The sequence below is a fragment of the Rana temporaria genome, chromosome 9 (assembly GCF_905171775.1).
Source record: "Rana temporaria chromosome 9, aRanTem1.1, whole genome shotgun sequence".
In the NCBI taxonomy this organism is placed as follows: Eukaryota; Metazoa; Chordata; class Amphibia; order Anura; family Ranidae; genus Rana; species Rana temporaria.
The window spans coordinates 86,607,377-86,629,871 of record NC_053497.1 but is presented as its reverse complement, the minus strand read 5'-3'; the positions used below and the strand labels follow the sequence as shown (position 1 = coordinate 86,629,871).

At 39.8% G+C, this 22,495-nt stretch overlaps 1 protein-coding gene across 1 annotated transcript in view; it reads right to left on the bottom strand.

Moving 5' to 3' along the window:
* The window catches only part of AMOT (angiomotin), a 99,217-nt gene that overhangs the window by 21,013 nt on the left and 55,709 nt on the right, over positions 1–22,495 (bottom strand). The window contains exons 6-8 of the mRNA XM_040323864.1: positions 21,830–21,922; positions 11,983–12,128; positions 3,312–3,461 (exon numbers count right to left, since the gene is read on the bottom strand). Coding sequence (XP_040179798.1) covers positions 3,312–3,461; positions 11,983–12,128; positions 21,830–21,922 — 389 coding nt within the window. The remainder of the gene's footprint in view (positions 1–3,311; positions 3,462–11,982; positions 12,129–21,829; positions 21,923–22,495) is intronic.

The window sequence follows — 22,495 nt, the reverse complement described above, 5'->3', positions numbered from 1 at the left end:
CTCCTCCCTCCTGTAGTTGGGCCAGTAGGAGAGAGGAGCCAAGCCTCGCACATGCGCAGTAGGGTTCCCAGTATGAAGCCGTAAGGCTACACTGCAGGGTTCCCTTACCCGTAATGGTGGCATCAGCACCCAACAGCTTATGGAAACAGTGCCTCCTGCTGTGTGTCACTAGCACTGCTCACTACCTTAAGGAAACCATAGCAGACTGGCATTTTACACCACCCATCCCTAAAACCCCCTCCCAGGTCCCATTCGACTCTGTCTGCCCCTGTCTGACCCCCCCCCCCATGCCCCAAGGAACTGGTACTGTGCATCTGTGACCTGGACTGACTGGCTCAGGGAAAAACAGACAGAGCTGCAAGCACTGGAAGGAGAGTGCCCGAGATTCTGATCAGTAGAATGGGAGGCTCGGTTCTGGTAAAAAGAATAGAACATTCGGACATCTCCTAGCCAAATACTTTGCCTATGATACGTAGGAGATGTCCTGACACTCTCCCACCACTTGGAAAAGGTCTGTTTGGCAACAATGTCTTAACGTGCTGGATCTCACTGTAGTCAGCCAGTTGACATCACTTTTGTGGGGTTAATTTACACAAGACAAACAGACTGTGCACTTTACAAGCGCAGTTGCACTCATTTGCCCTAGAACTTAGTGAATTTGGTGATGCTTCACTTTGTAAAGAACACCCAATCAGGTGCAAGTGAAAAAAAACAAAAACAAACACACACACACACACACACACACCACAGCATTTATGCTTGTACATTATTAGATGTTGAAAATCAACAGAGCTTCACCACATTCTCAAAGCTCTGGGGGGAATTTTTTTAAATAAATCAACCCTAGTGAATACCTTTCAAAATATTACCCTCAGCGCCAGCTGCTATAAGTAAAAAATTTTCTGTTACGGTCAGAACCGAGCCTGCACGGAAAAAACCCTGAAGCTGTACATCTGGCCTTCACTACAAGATCTTCAGAAATCCCTGCTGTGCCAATCTCAGGCTCTCTCCTTCCAGTGCTTGTAGCTTTGCCAGTTATCTCCCTGAGTCTGTCAGTCACACATCAACACTCAGAAGGGCACATCGATTAATTAACCCCTCCCTCAATACTTTCTCCAGCCAACCCTATACCAACATTGTGACCAGCAGATCAGCAGAAGATTTCTTTACTACTACTACTTCTAATAATAAATGTGAGAGTGCATACTATTTCATGAGCAGTTGTGCCTATTATTCCTAGCACCAGGAGTTTGTTTCCTATACGTTTACATACTTATGGACCTTCTTCGACCCAAAATGAATACTGGGCAGAATTAAAGTTCATCCCTACACAACACTGCAAGTTTCATATTTGGCCTCTTGGGAAAATGCATTGCCCACCCTTGCTCTGGAGGACCACCGATTGAGAAAGGTTGCTCTAGAAGAGAAATAAATCGATGAGCACCCAATGTTGCATAAGTTATATCTAAAATCAAATCCCCCCCCCCCCATGGAGAGAGTAGCAGGGGGGGGGCTTGGGGGGTTAAAACCACTGTCCGTTTTTTGACATCTGTATCTCATTGAGGAGATTTCCCCTTACTTCCTGTCCTGTAGACTCAGCCGGAAGTGAGAGGATAACTTTCCAATTTGAAGGAAATCCCCTCTTTCACAGCTGTCACAGGAACAAGCGTCCCCATTGAAAGATTTCCTTTCTATTGCTGTTCTGGTTGCAACTCAAAATTTTGTATTTACCAGGTGGCACTGGTAATCAGGACATTTAGTGAGTACACTACCACTGTCCACACCAGCCTTTCTCAACCAGTGTGCCGCGGCACACTGGTGTGCCGTCAGAGGTTCTCAGGTGTGCCGCGGGGTCAGTGGAGAGAAGGCTGTCAGATGAGCCTGCTCTCCTGCCGAACTGTGAGAAGCTTTGTTGGCTTTAAAAGTGAAAGTAAAGTGCAGAGGAGTGTGCTGTGCTCTCTGCTTCCCCCTAGAGTGCAGTACCCGGCTGAATGAGGAATCTGGAAAGGTACTGAGCTAGAAGCTAGATTCATTTTAAAATGGCTTTATACATGTGTCTGTGTGTGTGCACATGTGACTGTCTTTATGTGTGTAGGTCTATGTATGTATGTATGTATGTATGTATGTGTGCGTATGCGTGTGTAAGCATGTGTCTGTATGTATGTGTGTATGTGTGTATGTTACTTTCCTGTACCATCAGAATGGCTTTTGTCGGGCTTGTTTGATAGCAGCAAGGACTGCTGCTCCTCTGAAAAGCAATCCATACACAGATCGCTTTTCAGAGGCATTCGAAAGAGTAAAGAGGCATTATGTTGCCTCTTTACCACCTGTTTTAAGCCCGTAAATGCAGCATCACTACACCGCAACCATGCAATGCACACAGTTGCAGGGTAGTTGCACTGCAGCCCCATTCACCCTCGGTATACCTCCAGTTGCAGCCACAGCATGTGAACACCCCCAGCTGCTGCCCTGCAGCTAAAGGTGGAGAAGTTGGGGGTGGTAAAAATGGCTCAACCATGTGGTTTTACCGCCCCTATGACATGTGAACAAGCCCTTGGTTCACATCTGTGTAGCTGCATGTAGGGCAGCCCATTCATTTCAATGGGCTTCCGCACCCACAAAAATGCAGGAAAACAAGTCCCCAACCTTTTTTTTTTTTATTGCACTTCAGCAAAAGCATCCCACGTTTTCCAATGTGTGGGGGTACCGAAATGGTACCCCTAAAGAGCAGAGCATTTGCTCGTGTTCTGAGACACACTGTAATGTGAACAAAGCCTTGGACTGGGGTGCCTCAAGACTGAAAATACTTTTTAAGGGTGCCCCGACTGGAAAAAGGTTGAGAAACACTGGTCCACACCACTATCCAAATGTAATGTTTTACTAATGTATTTGACTAAATTAGCGGCACTAAATATTATGAAATTCAGATAAAATCTCTTGCAGGGCTTCTACGTGGAATTGCAGTGTTTTGCCAGAGGAGACCGTGTTTAGACTCACTAGTATGTGTGTAGACTTTCTAGGGGGTGATGTTTAACCCGGTTAACTTATTCAGATTAGGAGAAAGAATATTGCAAGCATAGTAATATGACTAGAAGAGCTTTAAGATATGTGTGACCTTTGTACTGTGTAGAACCATCTAAAACTGAATGGTTTCACCATACTCTGTACCTAACTGCCTTTATGGGTATAGAACATGACCTATTACCACCACGATGCAGTGTTCAGGCTAGAGCAGGCAATCTCCTGGCCCTGTCAATGAACAACACTTTGATTTGTGTGTCAATTCTCTTGCTGAGTGTTGCCAGGATTACCTGCTGAATCCGTAGAGATTCCAGTTCCCTTTCAAGCCTGGTGCGCAGTCTGTGTTCCAGTTGTTCTCTTTTCTCACAAGCCGCTTGGAGCTGGACCAAAGCCTGCTGCATCTTCTCGACTTTATCAACATAAACCTGCTTCTTCTTCAACTGCAAGAAAAAAAAAAAAAGAAAAAAAAGTGTAACTTGTATCTTTACCTCTAACAACCTGACTGGGAACTGATTGGGGTTTGTCCCTTTTTAAACACATCAGATACTCCCATATATGGCCAACAGATAAGCTCATTCTCTGGGGTAACATTATTACACTACTTTTGTACATGTAACACGCATACATGTCTTGTTTGTATTTCTCCTTTTTCAACACCATTTACTGGTTGATTATAGTATGGGATTCCCCAACAAGTCTCAATTATACTATAAACTCAGATAATATTCCAAGCACAGGTCTTCATCGTTTAGGAGACCTGTCCATGCCTGTGTCTAAGGGAGGTAAGGCAGTGCAATACCAGTTTGGTTACATTTTAAAATGCTGAGAGTCAATTTTCTTAACCCTTCTATGCCTACTGGCAGCATCAATTAAAATGTCTCTTGTGTACTACCAATATTCTTATACAGGAGAGATAGAGTGGGAGGACGAGGGACAGTGAGAAAACAAGGGAAGGGAGGAAGAGTGAAAGCATGGAAGAGGGAGAGCATGAGCAAGTGAGGAGTATGAATGTATATCTTTAGCCACTCAGGATTTGAAAAGTTTGCCCAGATGGATTGTTCCCACCAAATACCACCAATAATTAACTTTAAGCTAGAATGCTTTAGTGTAAGTCATGGCAAAATAAAAAAATAATAATCAGCAGCTCTCTACAATACATGCACATTTACCCAATTTGTCTCTTTAAAATGCTGCAAAAACAGAAAAATATAGGCTTAGCTTGCCAGAAATTCAATGAGCTGCTTACTTTCTATAGTAAACAACATTGCCTCTGCTGCAATAAAATACCAAACAGGGCTGTTAGCCTCGTCCAAGTTCTCCCTAAAAAGGGACTACAGTAGCAGACATACACTTTTTTTTGGATTCTGTTGCAGCAGTCATTTAGTAAGAATACGGACTGCACTGGCTGACATACAGAACCACTATTGGCTGTACACATAAAACTGAACTAGTATGACATATTTCCGGCAAATATTTTAAAATAACTCAAAATAAACATTTATTGAAAGTAAGTATATGACAGTTTCCTTTGTATGTCCTTTTTAACCATGCAAGTACATAGCATATAATTTCCTGCTAAATTCAAGAAAAGGTACTGAAATACAGTGCCTTAAAAAAGTATTCATATCCCTTGAAATGTTCCAAATTCTGTCATGATACAAACAAAAAAGTAAAATGTATGTGATAGACCAAAACAAAGTGGCACATAATTGTGAAATGAAAGGAAAATTATTTTCAATTTTTTTTTTTTACAAATAAATATGTAACAATTGTAGCGTGCATTTGTATTCAGCCCTCCTGAGCCAATACTTTGTAGAACCACCTTTTGCTGCAATTACAGCTGCAAGTCTTTTTGGGAATGGCTCTACCAGCTTTGCACATCTAGAGAGTGACATTTTTGCCCATTCTTCTTTGCAAAATAGCTCAAGCTCTGTCAGATTGGATGGAGAGAGTCTGAACAATTTTCAAGTCTTGCCACAGACTCTGAATTGGATTCAGGTCTGGACTTTGATCGGGCCATTCTAACACATGAATATGCTTTGATCTAAATTACGCCATTGTAGCTCTGGCTGCATGTTTAGGGTTGTTGTCCTGCTGGAAGGTGAACCTCTTCCCAGTCTCAAGCTTTTTGCAGACTAACAAGTTTTCTTCCAAGATTGCCCTGTATTTGGCTCCATCCATCTTCCCGTCAACTCTGACCAGCTTCCCTGTCCCTGCTGAAAAAAAGTGGTTCAGGGTGAAGTGCAGTGTTAGTTTTTCACCACACATAGCATTGTATTTTTAGGCCAAAAAGTTAAATTTTGGTCTCATCTGACCAGAGCACTTGCTTCCATATTTGCCGTGTCCCCCCACATGGCTTCTCGCAAACTGCAAAGAGGAATTCGTATTGCTTTCTTTCAGCAATGGCTTTCTTCTTGCAACACTTCCATAAAGGCCATATTTGTTGAGTGCACAACTAATGGTTGTCCTGTGGACATATTCTCCCACCTGAGCTGGGGATCTCTGCATCTCCTCCAGAGTTACCATGGGCCTCTTGGCTGCTTCTCTGATTAATGCTCTCCATGTCATTGTAGGTTTGCAGTTGTGCCATACTTTTTCGTATGATGTATTGAACAGTGCTCTGTGAGATGTTCAAAGCTTAGGATAGTTTCTTATAACCTAACCCTGTTTTAAAACGTCTCCTTAAGGACGTTCACTCCTGTCCCCCCCCCCCCCTGTTTTCCCGCCCCCCTCTCACCTTTCCCCTCTTTGAGATTCAGGGGTGGGAAATACCTTACAGATACGGTGTGCATCTTTAGGCATCTTTTGTTTTTATATTGCCCCATCCCCAGGCTCACTAGGCCCAAGGGAGGTCTTACTTCCCGATAAGTTTTACTGGAAAATCCCAAACCAAGTACCTCCCTTCTACCATTTGTTTTATGATCGGTATGTCTCACTATCTGTTGTCTTTCAAGCATAGCTGTCTCGACCATGTATAGGAATTTTCGATAGTTGTCCCAGTGTGATGCACTGAGCAATATCCCTATATTTGTCGTTACCAAGTCCACATATTCTGTGCAGCGTTGGGCCTGTTGTTTTCGGACTTAAAGAGCCTAAATGTTACTCAATTGACATACTGTGAACTTTGGTTTGTTTGACCATTACATGTAACTTTCTTTGGTCAATAAAGGAATTATAAAAAACAAAACAAAAAAAAACTTCTCCTTAACCTTATCCCTGGCCTGTCTGGGGTGTTCCTTGGCCTTCATGATGTCGTTTGTTCACTAAGGTTATCTAACAAACCTCTGAGGGCTTTGCAGAACTGCTGTATATATACACTGAGATTAAATTACACACAGGTGGGCTCTATTTACTAAATTAGGTGACTTCTGAAGGCAATTGGTTCCACTAGATTTTGGTTGGGGGTATCAGATTAAAGGGGCTGAATACAAATGCACGCCACACTTTTCAGATATTTGTAAAAAAAAAAACATTTATAAATTTTCCTTCCCTTTCACAATTATGTACCACTTTGTGTTGGTCTATCACATAAAATCCCAATAAAATACATATACATTTTTAGCTGTAACATGACAAAATGTGGAAAATCTCAAGGATGAATACTTTAAGGCACTGAATACTGTAAAGTTATGCTTTGCAAACAGGAATCACCTCCTACATGCACATAAGCTAAACCAAGAGCATAACGTGTGAAAATGGCACTTACACTGTATACTGATATGAGATTTCTGTACCTTTTATGGTACAGTTTTAGTATGCAAAGAATCCAGTATATCCCAAGTCCTTGCCAAGATAAGTCTCTTTTAGACAGCACTTGACAGAACTATGAGAGGAATCCCCTGTGTTTATACTGGCTGCTCAGGATACCTCTTATGGTATAAGGCTGGCAAGCAAAACCAGTCCATCAAAAAGTCATATCTGTCATCAAGCAACGCAAAACAAAAAAGACATAGCCAAGTGCATGCCATTGGCATTCTCTAGGCGTCTCTTAACCCTTGTATTTCTCATTTTAGGCTAGTCAGACGCTCTCCATCCAATCCGACAGAGCTTGAGCTATTTTGCAAAGAATGGGCAAAAATGTCATTCTAGGTGTACAAAGCCGGTAGAGACATATTTAAAAAAGACTTGCAGCTGTAATTGCAGCGAAAGATGGTTCTACAAAGTATTGACTCAGGAGGAGTGATTTTTTTTTTATAATTTTCCTTCCACTTGACAATTATGAGCCACTTTGTGCAGGTTTATCACATAAAATCCCAAAATACATTTACGTTTTTGGTTGCAACTTGACTTTATGTGGAAAATGTCAAGGGGTATGAATATTTTTCAAGGCACTATGCATATTTAGACGACTTGGTTAACCCAAAATTGTACCAAAAAGTTAAAGCTGGACTCTGGGCGGGAAAAACCCTTGCAGTGCCTCTCCTTTCCCCAACCCCTTCACCCACTGCAGGGTTTACAGTGCATCCAGAAAGCCTTATTCCGAAATGATTAAATTCATTATTTTCTTCAAGATTTTACAAACAATACCCCATGACGACAACGTGAAAGAAGTTTGATTGAAATCTTTGCAAATTTATTAAAAACGAATAAAATCCTAATTTACACAAGTATTCAAAAGCCTTTGCTCAATACTAAAGCACCTACTGCATCAAATTACAGCCTCAAGTCCTTTTGAGTATGATGCTACAAGCTTGGTAGACTTATTTTTGGGCAGTTTCTTCCATTCTTCTTTGCAGGACCTTTCAAGCTCCATCAGGTTGGATGGGGAGTGTGGGTGCACAGCCATTTTCAGATCTCTCAATGTTCAATCGGGTTCATGTCTGGGCTCTGGCAGGGTCACTCAAGGACATTCACAGAGTTGTTCCATAGCTACTCTTATCTTGACTGTGTTCTTAGGGTTGTTGTCCTGTTGGAAGATGAACCTTTGCTCCAGTCTGAGGTCCAGAGTGCTCTGGAGCAGGTTTTCATCAAGGATGTTTCTGTACATTGCTGCATTCATCTTTCAATCGATCCCGACTAGTCTTCCAGTTCCTGCTGCTGAAAAACATCCCCATGGTATGACGCTGCCACCACCATGCTGCACTGTAGGGATGGTATTGGCCAGGTGATGAGCAGTGCCCGGTTTCCTCCAGACAAACACTTACCATTCAGACCAAAAAGAGTTTAATTTTTGTTTCATCAGACCAGAGAAGTTTCTAATGGTCTGATAGTCCTTCAGGTGCCTTTTGGCAAACTCCAGGTGGGCTGTCATGTGTCTTTTACTGAGGAGAGGCTTCTTTCTGGCCACTCTACCATACAGGCCTGATTGGTGCTGCAGAGATGGTTGTTTTTCCAGGAAAGTTATCCTCTCTCCACAGAGAAATGCTGGAGCTCTGTCAGAGAGACCACCAGGTTCTTGGTCACCTCCCTGACTAAGGCCCTTTAACCTGAATTGTTCAGTTTAGCCGGGCGACCGGAAGACTCCTGGTGCTTCCAAACGTATTCTATTTATGGATGATGGAGGCCACTGTGCTCATTGGGAACTTTGATTCTGCAGAAATGTTTGTTCCCTTGCCCAGATCTGTGTCTCAATACAATCCTGTATCGGAGGTCTACAGACAATTCTTTGGACTTCACAGCTTCATTTATGCTTTGGCATGCACTGTTAACTGAGATCTTATATAGTCAGGTGTATGCCTTTCCAAATCATGTCTCATTAACAGAATTTACCACAGGTGAACTCCAATCAAGTTGTGGAATCATCTCAAGGTTGATCATGGCAAAGGCTGTGAATTACTTATGTACGTGTGTTTTTTATTTTTTATACATTTGAAAAGATGTCAAACAAACTTCTTTCACGTCGTCATTATGGAGTATTGTTTGTAGAAATTTGAGGAAAAAAATTAATTGAATTTATTTTGAAATAAGGTTGCAACATAACAAAATGTGGGGGGAAAAAATGAAGCGCTGTGAATACATTCCAGATACACTGAAATTGCTTATGTGCCCGTTATCCACATTCCAAGATTACCTGCGTATTGGTAGCATTGATGTATAACTCAAGGAACCATGTTTTATGGTTTATTAGATTATTCATGCTTGCTATTGGCTACTAATGGGCCTACTTGTATTGTAAACCTAAAGTTGTTTATGGTGTGTACCTTTTATATTTTTTCTAAAAACTAATAGAAGTAGATTAAACCTAAATCCACTTCAGTGTATATCAGCAATCATTACAATGACAAAATATTCTTTATCATAATGAAAAACGAATTTTGCCATCAGTTTCGCATTGCAGCCTTCCTGGTACATGGAAAGCTTCCCATGTTATAGTGTTCATTAGAATGGCTCAATCAGCTTAACAGGATGGCTCAATAAAATACTTAAAATGCTGTGCCTGGTTCAAATGCCATCAATACTTTTTAAATTAACTGCTAAACGTTTTAGATAGCCAATATAAAAATGCCAAGTTTATCACGTTATGCAGAAGTTAGAAGCCTTAGTCAACATATTGCAGTATAAGTAGGATGGTTAAAAAGGTATACAACAGAGTTGGGATTATTTATTTCAGTATTCTGATCAGTAGCTTTCCTCTCATTGTGGAATATTCCAACAGGTTTGATGTTTTCCAGACCATAAAGCAAGAAAATAAAAATGCTAAATTTTCAGCTCTAGAGAATTCCTAAGACCTAGACATTGCCCAGACTCCCAGTCGAGTAATTATGAACCTCTCCAACCCTCCCTTTCAAAACAGCCTCAACCTTGGTCGTTTCTAAATATCCAATGACTATTGAAGAGGTCAATTCAGATTGAGACTGAGCTTCATTAGAAGACAGGAGCCAGGAGTATAAAAAACATTGTACAGCTTCAAGTAGCACAAGTGGCAGAATTGCCCAGGAATGTGTAGTATGAGAAGAAGCAGGATTTTATAAACTTGTTCTCCGGTAACCAAATGAACACTTAACACAGAATAGCAGGCAAAGGATTAAATATACAAAAGCACCACACGTCGTCTCAACTGTATTCAGTCTTGAGATTCACACACTGTCGGTTCAGCAAGGACCGGCCTACATTTGAACCATTGTACCAAAATTGATCAGTCAACTTGGGTACAACCAGATATTTTATGAAAATATTGCCAGTTATAGCTGCAAACAATAATCAGCGTGTAAATCGGGGTGAATATCTGCGCTAACTCAAAAAAAATAAAAACAAGAAAAAAGCAGCCAGCATAGTCTGTTGATTCATCAAACGCAAAAAATAAGTCCAAAATGCAGTGAAAAAATGCAGTGAAAAAAATATAAACAAATATATATATTTGATAGTCCAGGTGAAAATATGAGTCCTGATGTCTTTCTGATATTGATGAACCTGGATATTTCTATGATCTCCCTATCAACTTTGGAGTGTGCAATGTGAATCCATTACTGACCACTTGCATCATATGATTACATTGCTTGTTTTCATATCTTTCTGGTAAGCAGATCGATAGCACGTGGTTGTGGTGTGCCTTTCCTGTGCACACTGAAGTTTGGTGGATGGTCTATATCATCTTCATCTTATATTGATCTTCACATGGACTATCACATATATTTGTTTATATTTTTTTCACTGAAGCGCTGCATTTTGGACTTCAAATAATCAGCATGGGTTTTTCAGGCCAGGGGGGCTCCTCCACCAGGAGAACATGATAGCTCTGCGGGAGGGATTCCTTCGATCAACACTTAATGTGTTGCAGGAAAAAAAAAAAAAATCGCACCATCTATGGCCCGCTTTAGAGGATGACATGTATTTAGTGCCTGCAACTTCCTCTTTCAGGTTACAACCTCTAGTCTGCCTACTGAATTATGAAAGAACATCAACTATCAATGAAGTCCTGTCCGTGCTCACAGCATTATGTAATCCACACACATTTTGCAGGGTAAACCAATCTAGGCAATACTTAAGTGAGGCTTCCCCTTTGCTCTGATTCTCTGATTATTTTCCAATAAATCACTTTCTAAAAATGTTTTTAAACTTTTCTGTGCAGTCACAGGCCCACAAAGCTCTGGCTAATCACTGTACTGTGGAAGGACCGACAACAGCAGTGAATCCTATATACCGGTATGTTAATCTGCTGCTGACCAAAGATCTCAGGGTTATTGAAGCATTGTCAGTCACTCAGCAGTCACAGTAAAAAAAGGAGAGGGGAACATATTTTTTTACCAAATTAAAAGCATCACTGAACTATATTGAAGGCCGACACCATAGTATTAAATCATCCTTGGCCCAAAGGTTTATGGCTGGATGAATCATACCAGGCAAAAGTCTACACAATATTAAACCAAAACACATCGCACTACAAAACAAAACATACATCTAGCAACACAAGTATTGCTAGTAAGATACAGAGACAACTTAAAAAGGGACATCCACGTCATAAGGTGCTTTTGAGCTCCTTTCTTAATATATTTTGGTAATTGTATTGCATGGAGGTGGTTTCCTCATAAGGAGGGAAGAGAAAGAAGGGGAAGAAAGGGGGGAAGAAAGGGGGCAATAATGAGTGTTTTTAAGATGTATTTTTTATAATAGGTTATACAAAGGTGGGAAGGGCAAAAGGGAATTGGGACTGTAAGGGTTCTTTTTTTCTCTCTTTCTTCTCTTTTGGGGGGGTCTTTAGTAACACCAAAAGGGCACCAATAAGTTTTTCTTTTTGATGTGTTTTTTTGTATGTCACATAAAAGGGGGGAGGGGAGAAAGGGAAATGGAATTAAGTTTTTTTTTTATTTTTATTAACTCTTCTTTGGAGACAGATATGACCGGGTCCGAGTGTATTTATCTGGGGAGGGGGTGCTTTGTGTTTTAAGTTAATGAATGTACTTGCAATGTATATGTTGTATGATGGAATTTGGTATAATAAAAAAGGACAAAATGTGATTTAAAAAAAAAAAAAAAAAAAAGAAGAAGAAGGACATCCAAATCTGGGAAAACTATTAAACTTACTTCTTCCTCCAGTTTCACCACCTTGCCTTGCGCATTGTTCAGGGCCTGGTCTCTAATCTCAATGTGTCTTCTTTGATCCTCATTCATAGAACGTAAAGACGACATTTCCATTTCCAGCTTCTCCTTTTCTCTCTGGAGTTCCTTGTCTGTAAACATACAAAAAGAAAATGTAGTGATTTTCAAAAAAAATCATAAAACTTGACAGATAAAAAAGAAATTGTACCTCAATCTTAAAAATCATTCATTTTGTTTTTAGTTTTTAGGGTATAACAACATACTGTTATCTAAAAGGATGTAATTTGTAGGCATTAACCAACAGACAGGGCAAAACTAGATTTAACCAAGATGTAAAAGGAGCGTTGAATCGTTTTTTTAAACCTTATTCATTTTGCAGATTATAAAGCTGGCCATACATTGGAATGTACCTTTTTAAACAGATGGGATTGCTTGGTTGAATTTTTCATTAGCAAAATATTTTACTGCAGACCTTCTCAAACACATACAGCGGAAGGCTATATGAGCTAGAGACCATACAACCAATATACATATGCATGTCCTGGCTATTCCATGTGCAAAAGGAAGAGCTGAATAAGTACTACTCTTTTCAGACTGTAGACCCCAGTCTCCTGCTGCAACCATTTTTTGTCATTCATGATCAGACCACATAATTATTTGCAGCACGCAACAGTATCATAAATCACCAATAGCCAAAAGATAACTAGAACTATCAAAGTACAAGAATTACTTCTGCATTCATTTATCATTTATAAAAGTTACTTTCCTATTCTATAGCAGACGTTATATTGATCCATAAGACTGAAAAACATCTTGTAAATCATGCTAGGAGTTGGTATAAAATTCCCATCACAATCACGTGTAATACCCATAATTTTGCAAGAGTAGGCACAGCAGAGTTTAAACGGCTGTCATTGTTCATTCAAGGTCCTCCCTTAGTGCCAATCCTTTGACTCATACAGTTAAAATGTAATTATAAAACATCATCAACATCCCTCTATATTCAACTATGTATAACAAACATCTGGGTGTGTGCTCGAGAAATGGGTGTAATTCTGTGATAACCCAGGGACATAAATTAACAACAGAGAGCACGCTCTTAACTGGGCAATAGTTGGGAGCAGTTTCACCAGGTTAATTTCACCACCTTTACCGTTCACCAAATTTCAGAGAACACGAAAAGGTCATTTGTTTTTGTTTATTTTGTTATTTTAACAACTTTGTATTTCTCATACTAGGACTCACTTTATTCCAATATAACAAATCTGTCATTCATTTCAACCATGCAAATGTGAATGTTCTAATAGCTCAGGATGCCTGGGCTATTACATTTATCAGCCATGATCCCTCTTTAGTGGCACTCATTGATTTAGTCACTTTGTAACTAGGGGTGTGGCTTCTCTGAGTTTTGCTCTTCCCAGTCCAAAAGTGTGATCATAATGCCCCATGTGTGTTCTCGCATAACAATTCAGTAGGGATACACAACAGAGTCTGAAGAATAGTAACAAAACAAATATAAAATCTTGGAAGATTTTCTGGTTAATAAAAGTCATTAGGTATCCAGTCATGGGCAAAATGTTCTGACACAAACTAAAGATTGTGAGCAATCAATGACCTTAAAAAAGACGTACGATAAAAAAAACAAAAAAAAACACATACTTACCATAGGTGAATGCAACATCTGACCCCTACCGGCACCAAGACTGTGTCTCTAAGCGCTCTGGTCACTGTCAGTCAACAGCTCTCGGCTCTGCCCCCCTCTTCCCCGCTCAGTGGAGCTCTGGGCTGTGGAGGGGGCAAGAGCGGCTGGCTCATGCTCTCAGCGGCTGGCTTAGAGGCTAACCCAGGTGCCGATCCAGGGCTGTGGGCATATCCCAACCCTACTGTCGTGATCTTGTCCCAACCTAGACTGGCTCTGTGACATCACCTGACAGTGGGCTTCAGCCAGCTGTCTGCTGAAAACATGTCACAGGAGTGCTTAACAAGCCTCTTGTGATCCACAGAAGTACAGCCAAGCAAACTTTGGCTGTATTTTTCCTTTAAAGCAGATCAAGAAACATACATTCCACAATAATTTTGCTACCCAAATTAGTATATGCTGTAAATTGTCTCCAGAGTTGCTCTTTTTTTGCTGGAGGTTGTCATTTTGCGGAAGCCCAGAGCCCCTATACAGCAGTAAAGCTTGGCACTGTCAGATCAGCCTTTAGCAGTTCTGATTTTTCAGCACAATGCTTACAATAGAGGCTGTTGCAGCGCACTGGATTTTCAACAATATAAGCACTTATTTTTTAATGTTTTACATAGCAATACCGGCAAAAGAGGCCAGCATGGTGCCATCTATCAGGCCTTAACTTTCTGACAAACTTTCCACTCTAATATTCCAATCACCAAAGTATGAAGGAAGCTTAACTATTGCATATGTATTATTTTACATCTAGAAACCAGATAAGTAGAATAATTTGTAAGGAAGACAAATCATTTTAAATGTGAACAGTATATTTACCAAAAGAAAGATCCCGTATAAACCCAGCTACAGCCCAGGCAGAACAATTTGAATAGAAACAAAAGCAAAAGCAATCAGGCTATAAATGCGAGGAGCCATGAACCAAAGTAACTGAGCGAGCATATAATATGCAAGTACCATACAACCTGTGAAAGAATGTGTATGTGCATATCCCTTCCACTACAGAATGTAGGCCAACAAAAAAACCTTACAAAGTGTAGATCATGGAAAGCACCCACTGTCTCAGAGCAGATAGCATTTCTTGTTCAGTCCAAAAGTTTTCACATGACCATGGCAGTTAACTTGGCGATGGCACAGAAAAAAAAAAACAGCGTTTAATTATAAGGAACTGTAATGTGTGGGGACATTTCAAATGCAAACAGTATTTAGCAAAGTTCAATACAACTTTAAGAGGAAGTAAAAATTGACTTAGTTTGTTGGTAATGGAAATAGAACACAAAGGCAGCGACGAGGCTGAAGAATAAGGCACAGACTGAAAGTAGGAAGCCAGAACAAGAATATGATCTGTATATCATTCAATTAGTGCACACAGAGCACTGCTGATAAGTGACAGGATCGTTGACATTACAGATATTACTTTGTGAACTAGAAATGAACAGTATCTAAACAGAAGATCTAGTAACACTAGTCCCTGCAGCCATTAACACCCAGTCACTGACAGACCAGTATAGCTACATTCCACACACTACAGCAGTGGGAGGATGGTGAATCAGGGCAAAGGATTACATGAGAACAAGGCTGTGCCACTTCTAAAGAACTATGCGAGAAGCTTTCATCTTTGCGCGTCCACCAAAACGTGACACCAACAAAACTAATTGCTGCAATTTCACTGGCAGGTAACAGGTAGCTGTGGGAAACCTTTGTTTAAAAAAAAAAAAACACACACACACACACACACACACACACACACGCGACTTGCCAGTGGATAACAAAAAAGATACAAAAAGCCAATCAGGGTACTAATGAACAATAAAAAGTTTACAAAAACTTTACGAAGTTCACCAACTTCTTTGTCTGGTGTGGTTATTTGTGAGTCTTATAGGTTTATCAAAACGTAAGGTACTTGGGTAAGGACCAATGTGGATGTTGAAGAGCCCTTTCACACGGATGCGTTTTTTTTTTTTTTTTTACATGCATCGACTGACTTACAGGTGACTTTTTTGGTGTGCTTTTGAAAAATTGCACCATGCCGATTTGTCATAGCTCAGAGTACCTGCAGTGTGAACAGTTACAAAGGATTTAACAGGAATAGTTTTCATGCTCTTTTGTTGCCCTGGAAAAGCGTGGCAAAAATTACACCAGTATTGAAAGGGGTATAGAAGAAAAAAAAATAAGGAATGCGATATTACTATATAGATATGGGTGGAGTATAAACACATAAATATTTCATAGCTCAGTATCAACCACATAAAAGGGACCATATTAGCTCTGAAAATGCCAGTGAGGGCTGCAGCATCTACAATGTATTTGATTAAACAGTAAAGCTGGATGTACACAATCTATTAAATTTAAAGTCTGTTTGACCATAATAACATCCATTTGTGTTGCAAGGGCCCACCGGAATGGGCAGAATTGAAATGTAGGGTCTAGTCCTACTCACTGGTTTGTGTAATCTACATATAGTGAATCTGTTCTATACATACATTGGAGAAAAACAGCATTTTGTGTATTAAAGCTAAAAAGAGCATAACTAGCATTTAATTATTTTTTTTCAGTAAAAATTATCAGGTTATGAATGTACAGCTTAGGTCTGTTCTTTGCAAGTTTGCGATTTGTAATTTTTTTCTTCCTTTAGTACAGGGCTGTTATGCTCATAACCCTCGTAACAAATCTAGATCTCTACAGCAAACAAATTACCACTTCTGAACCCCAACAATTGCACAAAGGCAATCATTACTGAAGAACAATGGCTATTGTATCAAGTGCTGTGCTACTGTGTCTATAGTATTTTACAGATATAAGCAATAAGGGAATGGTCAGAGGATGTACACAAAAACCTGTCAGAGATGCCAACCACCTATTGCCAGGGTGTGGCATTTAGTGCTGGAGGGACAGGGTTAAAAAAGAGCTTATTTCCAGCATGATGCTAGAAAGAAAATTTCACATTGTTTTATCATTACACAATACTACAAATAAATGTTTAAAATTAATTTCTATCATGTACATCACTGCACAGAAGAATGCATGACAAAGGCAGTGTCTTGTTGTCATTGCTCATAGCAGTATGTGTACTTAATGGGATTCAGAAATTCTTATGGCTGAAATTGTAATTAGTCTAGTTGAAAAATGAGTCAGGACATGGTGAAAGTCAACCGACTAGATTCTCCCATGGTCCAGTAAAAGTTAAATATAAGAATTTTTCGACCTTCCACACGAGATTGGTTTACTGCACAAAGTTGCACACCACTGGTAAAGACAAGCCTTATGCCCAATGTGGGGCGATATAAAAAAAACGACCCCCTTCATCGCCAATTCCATTTTCCCTCCAGTCCTATCATTTACAAATGACATGACCACCATTGGTTTGCAATACTCCAGTCATTTCACATGTCTTTCTTTTCCAAAACACACATTCAAATTTCTTCATGCAGTTATCATGCTGGTTATACCGCTCGAGTCCCAGAAACAGGCAGGACATTTAATGTGGTTCCTATGTAGAGCCTTAACTCTGGACTTTATGGACAATGTACAATGGAAGAAGACATAAGACTGTGATTTAATCTGTGAATGTTCCCATCTCAGAGTAAACATGTAGATTTTCAGGCACACGTGAAGAATAAACCTGCATTCACACCTCGGCAGGGCATATTCCTGGCGATTTTTAAATGTTTTTTTTTCAGGCATTTTACAGGCTTTGTGCAAGCATTTTTGACGGATATCTTCAGGGATCAGTTTCCCGGGCTGGGCAAGGGTAGCTTTTCAGGTGCCGACGCAGGTTTACAAGCACTCCTAATTATGTCATTTGGGCCCAAACATTTTTGAGTGGGAGCAAAGGCAAGAAGTTTTAACAAGAAACACAGGTGACAGAACATATATAAAGAATCAAATGTCCATCCGCTACAGACAAAGCCGGTATACATTGCATACAGTTAGCAATAGAAAAACAGTTTGCATATTTATCTATGAAAATGAGCAACTAGAGCAAGAATGTTCTAGCTAGTACAGCATACAGTCATAATCAAAAATTCTGTAAAAGTTCCTCCAGGGTGGAAGGATAAGTAAGGGAAAATTAGCTTGTACCCAAGAGAAATACAGAACTACAGAAGTAAACGGTTTATTAGAACTCAAAAGTACATGAGACAGGGAATATTAATACAGTAGAAAATTAGAGTGGATATGATTTAACCATCAGATACTAAGGGCTCTTTCACACTGGTGGACTCTGCCAGCTGATCCGCGGGGGATCTCTCCACCGATCCCTGCTGAGCAAGCAAACTGACAAATCCCTGTCCACTCCTCTTTTTGCAACGCGGAAACGGACACAACACGCTATCCTTTATGGGTGGTTGGACGTAAACGAACCGCCTTTCCGTTTACATCCGACTGTCATCCGATCTAAACGATGGATGGGGAATGAATCCCCCATCCGTCTGTTTGTAGCAGATAGGACCGATGTTGGTGGGTGTAAAAAGATGTCCGTTTACATCCGCCGCTTCATAAATTGACCCGATCGGTCCACCCATGTGAAAAGGGCCTAACTTGGTCTGATACATCCAAGGGTAACTAAAAAGAACCACATAAAATTAAATCAATCAATAAAGAGTACTCACACCAACACTAGAGGTATACTTGATATTTGTAAGGTAGGTCAAATAAAGGTAAATGTACAAAGACTTGGTGCTCAGAGAGGACAAATCTTACAGTTCCCATATATGATTGAATAAATGTATTTTAGGCCATTGAAGGGCATTGAGATGTTCCGTTCTCCTAAATCTCTTTAATGGAGGTTTAAAATTTGGGCTCAGAATGAGGGTATGGAGGAGCCCCAATTAAAGGATATAAGCCTCCTAGCAATGATTGGGATGTTTTTTATATCAGGAAAGGCTATTCGTTTATATGACAATGTAAAAAACGCACTAAAGGATCCAATATTTTGAAATGGCCACCATTATTTATTGTCAGAACAGCCTCACAGTATTTATATATTGAATACAATCAGAAAGAAGTATAGATATGCTTATTTATGCAAAACTTAACACCAACGAGACATCTCGTGTCGAAATAAAAGAAGCATGCTTGATACTAAACAGGGCAACACCCACAGAAAATATGGTCTTGCAAAGAGGCAACTCCCACAGAAAATATGTAAACACCTTTAATTACCTCCAACAATTAGCTGGATTTTTTTTTCACTTTTTAAAAAGCTTGGCTGTATATGGGAACCACATCACAGCCACCCCTCCCTCCACAGGGTGGGAAAAATGGAGATCAAAGCCTTGACTAAAGACACATCAAACCACCAAGCATCCAAATAAATAGATGAGACCACAGATTCTGTCAAACAAAAAATTTGAGGCTTCCAGAGATTTTTAATACACTGAAATTTAGAGTAAATCTTCACAAATTACTCATTTAGTGGCAGTACTATGTTTAAATAAAAACCCCTATTCTCTACTACTAAAAGTCAGCTTAGGTCCTGATGCAGAAAGTTCATCTGATCAAAGCAGCTAATGTAGGAACAAGCCCCAAGGATGTCAGCAGACGTGCCTGTTTCCATGGTGCTAAATGGCCAGTGCTGCTTTGTAAAATCGATTACACCAATTGCCAAGAAAAGTCCCTTATTCAAACATGGTAAAATGTACTTAACCACTTAAGGACCAAGAGCATTTTTCAAACTTGGTGCTTACAAGTTAAAATCATTTTTTTTTTTTTTTTTAAATTTCGAACCCCCAAACATTATATTTTTTGTTTTACCAGATGTCCTAGAGAATAAATACTTTGTTGCAATACTTTATATTACACTGTATTTGCGCAGCAGTCTTACAAGCGCAATTCTTTTGGGAAAAAATAAAAAACATTAAAGTTAGCCCAATTTTTTTTTATATTGTGAAAGATAATGTGAACGTGGAGGGAACACCATATTTTGAGTTAAAAGTCATCGTGAAGATTTCTGGAATTTGTTGTTACTTATTTTGGACTTTTTTCACCCTTATTTGGATTCTGTGTTGGTTCAAATTTTTCTTTAACAATATCTTATTTTAGGATTTCTTGCATCATCTTGAATTGTATATTTTGCACTGCACTACTTTTCTATAAAGATAATGTTACGCTGAGTAAATTGATACCCAACATGTCACGCTTCAAAATTGTGCCGGCTCGTGGAATGGCGACAAAACTTTGACCCTTAAAAATCTCCATAGGCGACGTTTAAAAAATGTCTACAGGTTAACAGTTTTGCTTTAAAGAGTTTCATATGCGGGCGCGACTTGCGTATGCTTATGCTCGTGAGCTCGGCAGGATGGGGCACTTTACTTTTTTTTCTTATTTATTTAACATTTATTTTTACACTGTCCTTCTGACCACAGATCTCACATTTGCACTTAAATGCAATAAAAATAAAAAATAAAGTATTTTTATTTAAAAAAAAAAATGTTTTCCCTTTAAGACCATTGGGCGGAAGTGACGTTGGTTGTTGCTTCCATCACCCAATGTTATGGTCCCTTCACTTCACTGCTCTCAGAGGGGAGAGGACACGATCAGCTCCGCCGTTACTGATGGCTCCGCTAAGTGGTGAAGGCGATATGAGCTTGTGGTGAATCCGGTGCGGAGACCAGTTTTAATCAGAAAGAGGACCATCCGCCATTTAAGAATATACCAAGGTTATGGTAGCTATCTGCTGCCATAACCCCGGTTTTCTATATGTAAGTACCTATGTAGAACGACGGCGGGGGATGGGGGGGGGCTACTTAATTTGTTAAAGTGGAACTTCACTTTCCTAATCACCAGTGATTATTTTTAATCCTTACGCTGCTAGCATTAGTAAATAGATAGGAAAGTATCTTATTTACTTGTTTTAAACATGTTTTTTTACATTTCTTCAGTTAGTGCCTGGGTAAATGATGTCATACAGCCCAGGAGTCGAAGAGGTGTTTTCTTAGCCAAGCACACTCTTCTTTATGCATACTTGAGCTAAGGGCAGGAAGTGAATGTTACATCAATAGTTTGCCCTTACGCAAGATGGCCACAAGCAGAAATGCTAGGGGGTGTTTTTCAAAGCGATTTCTCTGCAAAATAAAGCATGGAGACAGGGATGGATGGGGGAGTTTGCTTTTAATAATAAAAATGAATTAAATAGCATTTTTAGTATGTGGTGCTCAGATGCACTGAAGATCCACTTTAAGTACAAGAAATTGTGTTAAAGCACACCTGCGGTCATCATAAGAAAATAAACCTTATGGAGCATTTCAAAATTCCTCTAAATGCACCATTTAAGTTCCTTACCGGTGGGTTTCCCGGTGTGAGGGACTGATAAGAGGGTTGCAGATGTGGGCATGATGGCTCCTGCACATGGGAGGACAGAAGACACAGGAATGGCATGCGACTGTGGATTTCGGTGGGTAAAAAGGGTATTTAATGTTTTTATGTCAGGGATTAGCTGGAAGGGTGTGAGAGGAGAGTGAAAGGGAGCAAAGCATGCATGCAGTTCAGACTATTATATACACACACATCCATTTTTTTTATCTTATTTTTTTTTTTAACATGTCATGTCTTACTTGCCTACTCTGTACAGTGGTTTTGCACAGCAGTCCAGATCCTCCTTCTCGGGTCCCCAGCCGGTGCTCCTGGTCCCTCCCTCCTGCCAAGTGCACCAGAGCAGGCTCGCTTCCAAGCCACTGCTCTGTGTGACACAGAGTGTGTCTTGACCTTGCCCTCTTCTTATTGGCTCACTGGCTTTGGCTGACATAAGAGGGAGCCAATGGCTACCACTGACGTCTCAGCCAATGAGGAGGAAGAAACCTGGTAGAGACGCTGCTCTCATACACATCGCTGGATCGAGATGGGGCTCAGGTAAGTATTGGGGGGCTGCTGCACACAGAAGGTTACCTTAAAGCATATAAGGAATGAAGGTAAAAAAAAAAAAAAAAACTTGAGCCTTTAGAACCACTTTAAACAAAAAATGCAAAAAACAAGGACAATACATAACCCACAGCAGTAAAAATGCAGTTACTGAATTGCTGCTTTTGGTTACTAGCGCACTTTCCATATCCTCACTACCCTTCACAATTTCTTGTTTTATAGACTTCCTTCGGTATGATTCATAGAGTTAATGGTCCCAATGGAGAAGAAATGGTTATTGCAGGAACTTACTTTGTGCTAGAAGTTGTGATATTGTCTTTCTGTTGTCCTCTGACCCCTCAAATTCCTTCACTGCAAGTTGTTTATTTGCGGTTTCCATTCGCTCTAAAAAAAAGAAGGGGCAAGAAATGGCTTTTACTAGTTCTAGAAATAAGATGTTACAATGAGTGGAAACTAAACGCTTGCAGATTTTACTCTGATATGGATCCAACAATTCCTCAGCTACAACAAGAGAGGTTAAGTCTTTTAACAAATGTTTTATAGCAGCAACCTAAACAGGAAGCATCACATATACACAACAGATGTGGCCGTTTTGTCTCCACAATCAACACTGCTGAAAATGGAGCCTATTCCCCTTCAGTGGCCAGAAGTGCCTCGTATCTCTGGGAAATACAGTTATCGGTGAACCATTCGATTACGCAAAATATCCTGCTCATGATATATAGCACACTATGTATGTTTAATTACAAAACATTCATAATGCCACTGCTTGATAAGAAATCTGCATCATATTACTTGAATGCTGAACTCCAAGAGATATATATATATATATATATATATATATATATATATATATATATATATATATATATATATACACACACTTATTTATTTTATATATATAAAATTAAAACGTATGTGTTCATGTAATGCATTGTTGTTATTACGGTAGTGATG